The following is a 12349-nucleotide window of genomic DNA, read 5'->3' on the forward strand; positions in this document are numbered from 1 at the left end:
TCGATTTTGTCGCCTTTTCCAAACGGGTAAATTTCCGTAACGTTGAAAGTCTATATGTAACCCGTTGCAATCGCCAATATCGGCTTTGCTCGGCTGGCACCCATGTTCGCGTGAACGGGTTAGCTCGCGATAATGCGTTGAGACTTTATGCGCTATTGAACACCGGCTTTTACCACTTACAGACAAAGATGTCTTGTTCTAATAACTTTACCGCGCGACTCTGGAGTTTTAGAGAAATATTTAGGCTACTGAGCTAACTTATTATTGTGGACTCGGAAAGGTAAAGTTGAGACGAAAGGCGAATGAATCGTACGCGAGTTGGTTATCGGGTTTAGGCTGAGACTACACAGCGTGAGAATAAATAACGCTTACAGCTGGCGGAGTTTCCGATACGCGACATACCAAAATTTCGTAGTAGCGAATAATAATCCATGAAAAATGTCGATTCTCAGACCGATGTTGCGTCTAAACAATCGGAAATCGCAGATTGACATTTTCGAGTCGTGCTGCGCCTCAGGTTATCGTTCTCTCTGTGTTAGTCGGTACTCGTAATTCTCATATTTCGTGTTGTTACTTGTGGTTTCTACCGGACTTAGACAACTTGATAATTCTATTCGTCTAATTATACTAATTAGAGCGGCATGCCGGTAATATAATGCTGATCTAATTTTTAAAATGTTTCTACACTCTCGTTTTAACGATAATCTATTTTTAATCCGAAAATGCAACAGGTGAACTGTATGGTGTGAAACGAGCCAATCTCGGTGTATAGACATTCGCTATTCACGTCTTATGAGAATTATTCTAATTTGGATAAAACTGTGTAGATACAATTCCAATATAATTTGATAAACCTGAACAATTTCTAGTTCTTGTTGTTGTTTGTGGTATTCAAGGTGTTTTTCGACTACTATGGTCGTTTACACCAGGCCGATATTCTTTATTTTTGATTACGTACCTGCCGACTTGTTGCACGTCCCACCTTTTGTGAGACGACGCTTACGCGGCTAAGATGGCAAGGAGGAGCTCAGATAATTATCAAGGATTATAATCCCCCAACGCTTAGGTAGGAATTCTTGAGTCGACCTCGGTCGGACTCGAACCCATTGGTGTTGTAGCTGTGAATCATACCACTACGTTATCTCGCAAAACATAATTTCTCGTTCTCCAACTGAACTCTGGTTGCTACGATGCAAGCCCGATTCTGTAAGATATTCAAATCTTCACTTTGTAGCAGTCAGATTACGGCGCAGAACTTGTGAGGGCTCATCAGAGACACGTTGTTTGAGTAGCACTGATCTCGTGGGGTAACCATAGCGGCGCGAGTAGATCGCAGCGATTATACTCTTCGATTGAGGGGATCTGCATTCTTTTCTAAAAGCATAGCACGGCGTTGCGCGGGCTTATTTCTAGGAATCGCTCGTCCGTCAATGGACAGAAGCCAGAAATTCTTCACAATAAACTTCGACAGCTGTGCGTCTAAAATCTGTGGTACATGTAACCGAATAAAGTGATTGGGTTTTGAGCAGGCTATATCTTTCTTGGCTTGGCGATAATAGACTTTGGCATCTTACCAATAAAGGCTGCTCCGACAGTCGTCGAACATGTCTGATTGTCAATTGTTTACATTCCAGTAAAATACAAGCCGATTCTACTGAATAAATACTAGTCGGCGCTTAAGATGACCTGACTCTAATCTGAGATATCGACTTCGCCTGCCGACACATGTCACTTCGTTTTCATCGCTCTTCTTTATGTTAACTTCTGACACTTTTCCGTTTTAGTCCACGGTAGGTGTTTGATTGGAAGCCTAATACAAGCTTTTCTAACGCCTTCCTATCTTGTCATTTTATCGTAATCTTGTGATGCTTTCAAATGATGAAATTTTCGAGAAACTGAACTGAACATATAAAATATTTGTAGTTGCTTCAAGACGACGCTTGTTGACCATTAGCTTAATATTGAGAAAATCTTACAGTCCTTTACAAAATCGATCAATTAGATTGTGCTGTGGGTGAAATTGATTCGATTGTGGTGCAAAATATCTTTGTTGTTATAGCCAATATAACTGATTGAACGTCGACCCTTCATCAAATACTTTGTGTTGTGATTGCTGAAGACACTTGCCGATGATTACTGTAATTAGTTTACGTCGTTCAGTGGATTCCGTTCGTAAGTCATGCCCGTGTTTGTAAGTCCAGGTCGTAATTCCTTACAGTTGATTGCAGCCGAATTATAGTTGATGAAAACCTAGAAAGTTATCCAGCTGATTCATGATTACTTTGTACCCTGAACTTCGCCCGACGCCGCTGTATCATTAGCATTGGAAATTGGTGAACGTTGTGCGCGGTTACCTAAATGATATTAATCGCTAACCTCATATCCTAAATGACCTCAGCATGGGTGAGACTGTCTGTGTTTGTAGGACAAGATAAAGCATTGGGCACTCCGCATTCGACAGTCATGGGTAGGAGTAGGGGAATATATATGTTGTGGAGTTTCGTGTATCAGAGCACACAGTTTTGAAACAGACTCGAACAACTAGATAATAGCACAGCTAGATTATTTTAGCAGTCTTATTAGATAATTTAGATTTAGAGCGAAGGGCCGGTAATATATTTCTGGTCTAATTTATGAAATGTTTCTATATGCTCGCATTATAATTCTTATCTATTTTCTTGTTTTCCTGAAAATGTTACAGGAGGGCTGTATAGCGCGAAACGAGCCAAGATTGGTTTACAGACATTTTCCATTCTCGTGCTTATAAGAATGAAATCTGCTTTGATATGATCTGAGGAAGGATTCGAATGAATTCTGTATATCGCAAAACCGAACCGGAGCTCGATCTTTTGTCTAATTCGTTTCACAATTATCTTGTTGTGACCTTCGGCTATATGTGGTCAAGTGTGTGTCGTGGTTTTTTCATCAATGAATCACAGTAAGTAGTTGCGAATCGTCATAGACAGTCAAGCGGAGTTCGCGACTTTCGTCTCTTAGCGATGATTCCGTATTCCAACCTTCTATAATAGTTGGAAAATTGACCGTGTCATTGCAGCATATTTTCATGTGTTCGTACATGGGTCGATGGTTTCGGACTGGTTGGATTCGGTACCGTCGCTTCTGTTAGAATTCGAGATCGAAGATTCTAGTCCGTGTTACCTCAGACACAGTTGGACACCTAGAATAATTTTGAGTTTATTTTTTCAAATTAGACTGGAATTAGAATGCTTGAATTCGAAAACACTTGGAGACGAATTATATTCAGAATTGGAAGAATACATGACAAATCAAGATCAGTTTACATCAAACCAGAGTTCATTCTTATAAGCACGAGGACGGAAATGCGAGTATGAACTGTACAGTAGGGGTCTTCATAAATGACGTTTTTCTCCAGAATCGTACTGGCTATTTTAATAAAATTGTTAGGTTACCTAATTTAAGCCTACATACCAAATTTGGTTCATTTCCATCGAGTAGCCGCATTGCTACAGGAGAAGAATGTTTCTGTTTATAATTTAAAAATAGATAACAAAAAATTTGTAAATTTTCTTTTCACCCCATGAAAGTGTTAGGTTGTCTATAGAAAGGAAGTTCACCAAATTTGGTTCAATTCCAATCAGTGGAAGCGGACTTATCCCCGTCGGAGAATTTGGATAATGAATAAAATAGTATTTACGGTGACCAATTCTTTAATTATTTACGATAAAGGTGCCCACCGTAAATACTATTTTATTCAAATCCGAATTTTCCGACGGCCATAAGTCCGCTTCCACTGGTTGGAATTGAACCAAATTTGGTGAACATCGTTTCTATAGACAACCCAACACTTTCACGGGGTGAACGGAAAATTTTCAAATTTTTTGTTATTTATTTTTAAATAATAAATCGAAACTTTATTGTCCTGCAGCAATGCGGCTACTGGTTGGAATTGAACCAAATTTGGTGTGTAGGCTTAAATTAGGTAGCCTAACAATTTTATCAAGTAGCCAGTACGATTTGAGAAAAAACGTCATTTTTGAAGACCCCTACTGTAAAGTGTACTCCGAGCTTGGCTATTCTTGCACTACACAGTTGCCCCGTAGCATTTACAGGAAAACTAGAAATGATACTAGAATTCAAATGAGAGGATAGAAACATTTCACAAATTAGATTAGGATTCGATTTTTTCGCTCCAATTAGTAGAATTAGACAGCCATGGATTATCTGTAGTTGTCCACGTCTGCAATCAGTTAACGTATAAAAATGTGTAACAATATTGGTATGTGTTTTAATTGTATCTTGAACAAACACTTCGTTCGCATTCCTTGACTTGCTGTAAATATCGTTCACGAAAGTTCACCGATAGCAGTGCGCATGCTCAATTAGGGAGCGTTTTTCCGAAGTTGATCTTGAAAAAAGTCTGGCTACGTTTATTTTCAGCGAGGCGAAAATAGAAACGGGGTGTAATTATATAAAGACGTTTTCCTGAAATATCCCACTTTACTGGTGGATACTTTCCTCGGTAACCGATATGTTTTAGATCAGATGCATATAGGAAGACATTTTAACCGATTGCTTGTATATATGCATATTTTATGAGTTATCTTAGATTGTTGAAATAACTTAATTGTATATTGATATTGAAATACAACCGGATATTTTCGGCTGACACTCGTCAGGGGTATTCGTCTACAACTAGTCCCTGTCTAGTGTCAGCCGAAAATCCTATGGTTTATTTCGATACGAATATACCATTGAACTGTAAATTGAAGTCCTGTACCTCTAAAGAGCTGTTCAAATAACCCGATTCATATATCAATAGTTTATATATGGAATGCGCTGGCTGAGCGTATTGATATTGGATAGCACAAATCCGGAATCCTACTGCATAAAGTTCGAGTTTATTTACGCTATTAATATTTTTATGATTGTATTGAGGCTGTTTGTTACATTCTGCATACCTACTGTAGGTAGATCAACTTCATAATTATAGATAACAAAACCAAGTTTATTTTACTCAAATCAAGGCTCGTTCTCGTAAGCATGAGAATGTACTGTACACCTAGCCTGTAGCATTATCAGGTAAGTCAGAGATTATATTAGAATTAAAATGAAGGCATGGAAAGATTTCATTAGATAAGAGTTAGATAGTGAATAATTCGCTCTAATTAGTCTAATCGGACGACTTGATAGTTCTTCCGCGATATGCATAATTTGAATCATAAGTATAACTGGCAAGAAGTCCTACATAACATTTTTAGAGAATACTGTGTTTCTTGCGACCCGTGGACGCTATGGTTCTGATAAAAGCATCCGTCAGCCAGCTCATGAGTAACGATGGGGGGGGGGGGGGGGGGGGGGGTCGAAGCTTCATCACAAATAAAGGAAATTCTTCTAGTATAAAATTTTTACCTACACATGTAATTTTCAAATGCTGAAATGCAGGCTTCAGGTATCGACGAGTTCCTTGAACATGAGTGCTCTAGATATAACTGAAGCGAATAGAGATGGTCTCATAAAATTGTGATGGTCCAAACTTGCTAATGCACCAATGGCTCTAATAAACATAGTGCGATTGTTTATATGCGATGATCCTTTCAATTCTCCACAAGTTGCTGATGATTACCCCTGACGAGTGTCAGCCGAAATAAGTTTATTTCAATATGAATATAATATTAAATTCTGACCATTTCACATTTACAGAACTTCGCAGAAATCTGCCACATTTGTCCTTCAGAACAATTATCTTGTCTCGTATAAAGTTGGCGTGGATATTTGATTGTACCATACGATATGGATAATACGGAAGAACTCGAGGATTTTCACCGATAAAACCAGCAAAACATGGATCGAAAATGTGGAATATCCTCACAAACTTGGATCGTATTATTTTTTCTATTCTGCGACAGGACTACAGTTCTTCCAAACTTTTTCGGCGAAAGCGAAAGACTGAAAGTCTTATTTTCGGCGCAAGTTTCAGCTGAATTTTTAACGGATGACTCCGCAATATGTGAAGGAGACTATCCGTTCCAAAATGTCAAATATTATTATCCGACCGACGGAGACGGGACGCCAGTGAAAATTTCTTTCGCGCGCCGTAATTACATTGCTAGAGTCCCGCTGAAAGTCAGTATTATCGCCGAGAGTATGAACAATACGATAAAATCGTTTGTCTTACAATCGCACGACCTCCAAACTAACTTGTCAGTCGGCAGTTTTAATTCCCTCTATTCGGATGACGACACGAAGCTAGCTGCGTGTGGCGGGGAATCAGAAGGTCCTAACACTGCCACGAGTGGACCACGTTTTAGGTGAGTTAATATCTACTGTATAGGTTTATATCCGTGGGAATGGGTACCGATATATAACCAGAGGTGGTTATTTATACGGCTTTTTCCGCAATTTAACTAATGCGCGCGTTTGAAATTAACTCTGGTAGCTGTATAACGTGATACTGGAAACTTCTCATATAACCCACGAGAACATAGATAAAACTTAGAAACAAGAATTTTTGATAGTCAAAATACCGTGATATTGTCAATATCTTTCCAATGTAACTGTTGGGCGTGGGCGCTAAACAACGTTACACCAAAAACATTCCGTGCAACCCACCGGAACCTAGAGAAAATTTGGTTTCAATATAATTCTATACCCAATTATTTCTTAAACTTGGAAACAAAAATCTTTTATACCCAAAATACCATGATATCGCCGAAACACTTCAACTTCTTTTTTTTTGAATAAATCTCCACTACTTGCACTACTTGCACTACAACAATCGTAATGTTTTCAGGTCGAGGCAAAGCTAAGTCTTTAATTCTTTTTTTACCTATTTAGTTAGAAAATGGACACCGCTACTTCTAAATCTACTTTCGTAGAGATCTACTTTTACACGAGCACCGTTGATGCCTACTTTGAACACCTTTGTATAAAACTCGGGCTGGGCTGAATGAATTACCAGGATGACGCAATTTCGATTCGAGTATTAATTAAGCTTCAAGTCGAGTTTTCGAGATTTCTCTAGTCTTATCCACAAGAAAACTTTTCAATAGCTGAAATATGTAGCTTTCTTTTGACCACAAATAAAATTTTGCAAGTTCAGCTTGTTCTGACATAAAGTCGTATGTTTTTACCATAAATACGACACAACAAATTTTGGCAACGACGCGCGTTAATCACCAATTCAGAGAAATGCCGTTTTAATGTACATACGTTCATTGCGTAGCCGTTTGTCTTACAACATATTTTGAATGCCGTGGTGTGTACACTACAAGTCCATGGATGGAAAATAGGTCAGATTTTCACCGGCGTGAGGGGTTAATAAGGTAAAGTAGGCTTTCAGGTAACAAATCGTGCTTTGACACTCATTCCAATGGGTGAAAAAGAGTCAAATACAGCAATAGTTATGGAGATATATTCTTGGGGTGTCTTTTGGGGATATCTTGGGGTGGTACACGAAAATAGGACCCACTATATCCCGTTCAGAAGTGAGTAGTACTATAATGCTAGTTCTAGGCGCGCGTTTAGAAAATCCGCCATATTTTCTAATAGTCTGCTTCATTTTGATTCAGGGAGAGAAGCACTGTGACGCTGTACTGGGACCCGCCACCCGGACTGACAGATGTGGTCGTGTTCCGTCTTAACGTAAAAACAAGTAGCAACCCAACCGATTGGATCACCGGGATCACCTCGGGCGAGATCATCCCGAAATCGAAAGGTGAGATACAGGCTTGTCAGTAGCGAAATACTACTGTTTTGGAATTCCTAAATAGGTTTTGCCTACTCGCAGAGTTCTAACCAAGTCACAAGGTTCCGAGTCACAAGTCGCCTCGAGTCATGACGAGTCATTTTCAATTCACCAGCGAGTCATAGTGTTGTGACTCGAGTCCGAGTCCAAGGCATTGTCTTCATTGTTCAGTGAGTGATCTAGTATGGCTCGTATTCATGAAATCGTAATCTTCCTCGGTCCTAACAGTTTCTCGTCCTATTTCCAAGTATCAGAACTGATAGGCGAAATACCAATCATGAGGTGACTTTACTATCCTTCGAAGTTACAATGAAATGTCTGTCTTGGCCGTCCCAGTCTCGAGTCATATGACTTGGTTCGAGCAATGCACAATGATTCGAGTATAAGTCGAGTCAATACACAATTCGACTCGAGTCGAGATATTTTACGCATTTGAAAAAAAGACTCGAGCCAAGTCGAGTCACCAAAACATCGTGACTCCAGTAATTACAACCCTGCCTACTCGGACTATTGCTCAAGTGTTTTTGGCTGATTTCAAGTCTACTGAACATTTTTACGCAAAATCACTTACTCGTTACACGTATGGACTTTTTAAAAGTATATGTTATCTTTTGAATAGGTTTCCATCATGTTTGTGAGATAAATTGGCAAAGTAGCCCCGTATCGTTTAATATAATTTGTATTTCTAAAATTGCTTTATATTTGTAGTGCCACCTTCTGATTAAACAAAGCTTCTTACTTGAGTACTTTTCAGATCGTTTAATGATATGTGTGTAAATAATAATGTAAATGATACGGTTGCTGATATACAACTTTCTTACGAGATCTCTACTATAGTAGCTGACGATGACCCCTGCCGAGTGTCATCCTGAAATATTGAGGTTTATTTCAATAGCAATATACTATTCAATTGTATATTGAAGTTCTGTATCTACAAGGGACTCTCATTCCAGAATGTTACAACTCCTCGATTTCGTATACTGGAAGCGTTGCCGAATCTACATCAGGCACGTCGTGTCTAAGATGGGATTCTCTGCTCGTTCGGAATAGGTAAGTAGTCTCGCAACCTCTTAGTATTTCCTACCTTGGTGCGCGATTGAACATCATCTCGCGTTAATAACGGACGAATTTTACTTCCAGTAACGACTCTGCATCACGTAACTCGACTTTTCTCGGAGACTTTTGCAGAGGCACGCCGCCCAGTTGTTTCGTCTTGTCTGGCGATGTCAAGTTAGAGAATTGTGACATACCCAAATGTAAGTTCGCATGATACTGCGTGCGTGGGAAATCTTTTAATATGTTCTCAACTGGGGTTCGCTGAGCCAATCTCAAAGCTTCTCTCAAGGTCAAGACACACACTCGCGGACTTGTACAAACTGAGGTCGACCGATATTGATTTTTACAGGCCGATACCGAAACCGATATATACTCACAAGGCCGATAACCGATATCATAGGCCGATATTAATATCGAAGGAGCAGAGAACAATTTCCACAAAAATATTATATGTTAGGCAAGATGGCACTTGTTCGTGCCACAGAAAGCTGAACAACAAACGAGAAAACTGAAATTGAAAAGAATTATTGCCTAATTGTGCACATTCGTTGAAAATTGGGATAACCCAAAAAGCAAAACATGATACAGAATTGCAAATCAGTTCAGAAAAGGTAGATTGTAATGCAGGAAGCATAGTTTCTCAGCATGCTCACCAAGTTAAACTTGTCCTGCAAGAGTAAATCTGTCATATATCACCCTTTGCGTCGTCGATTTCTTGAGATTGAGAACACGCAGCATTGAATTTCCATTATTTTTGAATTTTTTTAAATGTAAAATATCGGCCGCAATACCGGCCTTCATAGGCCGATATCGATAATCGGGAAAGCTCTAAATATCGGCCTCTATAATCGGCCATTTCGATAATCGGTCGACCTCTGGTACAATCGAAACATCTAGTTTGTTGACGGTCAACTAACTATTGTTTTTTGAGTAGTTCTGATTCTTGTTCGAGTTGCGGATATTGAAATGTGAATAGTTCTAGTTCTTGTGCCGTTGTGTAGCTTATGTTTAGTGTTGCCTCATCCGCTGAGTATCGCACGCGAAATTGATTCATTACGTGTTGATTGGAGTTCGGGCGGATGGACGTAAACGGTTGGCTGCAGTATCAACTCGAATCGTAGATTCGATAGGTGCCGATAAAGCCCGATATACGAACTGTTAAAGCATATTTGTGATATATCTGCTGATTTACATAGTTATTCTGCAATCTCTGCTATTTGAAGTGCTTCATGGAGGTACGGAACCTCAATATATAACTGAATAATATATTCATACTGAAATGAACCCGAATATTTTCGGCTGACACTCGTAAGGGGTAATCGTGATTAATTAGTAGCGAATTGGAAATAACATTACAAATATATTTTCCACTTTATACTATTGTTGCTGACGACTACCCCGTGCGAGTGTCAGCCAAAATATCCTGGTTTATTTCATTATAGATTGCACCGCGACGAGTTAGTAGAAAATCTGTAGTCCTTGCAGCCGATAGATAGAGCTGAAAGTTCTTTGACTGTTTGGGGGCCTCTCGAAAACTTTTCAAGAAAAGGCCTGAATAGTGAAAGGTGGAGTGTGGTTTGCGTCAGTAAACAGATAATCTCCTAGGAGAGTTCAATCGACCCTTTGGTTCGGGTTACGAAAAAGCTGAATCTTCGATTACACTGTTTGTCGGGCTGAACTAAGGTTAAGAATCGGGTTGCGGTTTGAAGAATTCATTCAGGATCGCCGTTAATGCAATCTCGCCACGTGACACCCACAGGCAGGTGTAATGAGTTCGGTATACAGCGTTTCCTGAACCGAGCCTAGCTTTAATCTTCGACTATTGTGTAGTTGGAATATCGCGCGCCTAATTAAGATTGATCTAGTGGAGCATTATCGCTTCACTGAATTACGCAGGTCGGAGATCAGTCAGCCACGTTGGTTGCAACGTTCATCTATGTTGGATCTATAATTACGTAATATCTTCGTATTGAAATAAACCTGAATATCTTCAGCTGACACTCGTCAAGGGTAATCGTTAGTTACTAGCAGAGAATCGGTAAGAACATTGTATATCAACAATTGTATCACAACGGGTTTATTCCAATATGAATATAATATTGAATTGTATATTGAAGCTCTGTAAATCGTGGACATGTACAACGTGTACTGTACATATGTTCTGAGCGGATTTGACATTTTGACACGCTTGGGCAACTAATATTGCTAGTTTTATCATAATTAGATTGATTATAGCCAGTAATCTAATTCTAGTCAAATTTCTGAAGTATTTGCATGCTCTATCTCTGGTTTTCCTGAAAATGTTACGAGAGAGCTGCATATCGCAACACGAGACAAACCTCGTGTACAGACATTTGCCATTCTGACGCTGATGTGAACGAGCTCTGATTTGGCATGAACCGACCTCGATTTTTGTTTTTTGTCTTTCTGATTCGGAATTTCATACGATTTCCAAGCGTTTGCGAATTTAGCAATTTTATTTAAAAAATTTTAAATTTAATTTAAAAGAAATTGAAGCTATAATTCTAATTGCAATGTGATGAGAAAAAAAACTGTGTAGCCATAATTCTGGTTGTAATCTAATTCGAAAAAAAACTGCGTTACCTATAATTCTAATTATAATGTAATTAGGTAAAAACTGTGTAGCAGTAATTCTAATTCTAATCTAGTAATGGAAAAGCTGTAAATCTTCTAGTTTTTCGACTCCGTATTTGTAATCCATGCGCCATTTTCGATTACAAGTCATGTCTACGCCTTTCGTGCTGCAGGCTCTGAAATTCGGCCACACTTCATGGAGTTCGGCGAGTCAGTGGGAGATCAGAAGCTGCCCAGGACTGGTCAAGAGGCTGGCAGAATTAGTTTCACAACGGCACTTTCCATGGCTGGATTAACATACAACTCGGCATCGGTGAGTTCGATCGATGGAATTTACTTGGTTAAGAGGTGGTCAACGTATTCATCGTTTGTATTCAAGTCGAAGTAGCGATTTACAAGTAAGTATATATCATCGAACCTCACAAATGGGGCAAGTTTGTGTTGCATACATAGAATATGAACTATATCTGAAATTTTCGTCGATTTTCAACACTAGAAGGGACTTTATTCTAGAAGTATGAACTATTTTTTGAATATTAATCGATTTTAAACAATAGTAGTGACATCAATTTTATAACGAGGTTGCCAGAACCAAGAATAGTCGGAAATGGTTCATATTTCCCTAGAATATTCATCGAATTTAAACACTAGTAGTGACTTTATTCTAGAACTGAAACTTACAAATATCATCGAACCTCATAAGTGGAGGAAGATTTTATCGCACTAAATTCGTGAAAAAGCTGCACTTAATTTTAACAAAAGTTGCAGTAAAATTTGCACTTATGCACACATTTTAAAAAATTATTAGAGTATGAGATACTCGACAGTTGCATGAAAAATAGAAAGAATTTGCAATATAAAATTTCCGCAAACATCTCCAAGCATCATGCTTCATAAATTCTAAGTATTTAGGAAACTGCAGCAATCTGTCAAAAAAGTTGAAAAAGTCACAAAAACTTACCCCACTAATAA

General features: G+C 38.8%; 1 protein-coding gene across 3 annotated transcripts in view; it reads left to right on the plus strand.

The window, feature by feature from the left end:
• The first annotated feature begins 5205 nt into the window (after positions 1–5205).
• Positions 5206–12349, plus strand: part of LOC145452894 (uncharacterized) — a 50906-nt gene continuing 43762 nt past the window's right edge. Inside the window, exons 1-5 of one of the 3 annotated variants that reach the window (XM_080331020.1) lie at positions 5206–6290; positions 7551–7696; positions 8680–8776; positions 8867–8982; positions 11551–11690. In XM_080331020.1, the coding sequence (XP_080187146.1) occupies positions 5824–6290; positions 7551–7696; positions 8680–8776; positions 8867–8982; positions 11551–11690 (966 nt within the window). In that variant the 5' untranslated portion in view covers positions 5206–5823. The remainder of the gene's footprint in view (positions 6291–7550; positions 7697–8679; positions 8777–8866; positions 8983–11550; positions 11691–12349) is intronic. The other 2 variants (XM_080331021.1, XM_080331022.1) reach the window with 2 other exon arrangements.

The sequence above is a fragment of the Botryllus schlosseri genome, chromosome 12 (assembly GCF_051294905.1).
Source record: "Botryllus schlosseri isolate E-star chromosome 12, Bs_hap1, whole genome shotgun sequence".
In the NCBI taxonomy this organism is placed as follows: Eukaryota; Metazoa; Chordata; class Ascidiacea; order Stolidobranchia; family Styelidae; genus Botryllus; species Botryllus schlosseri.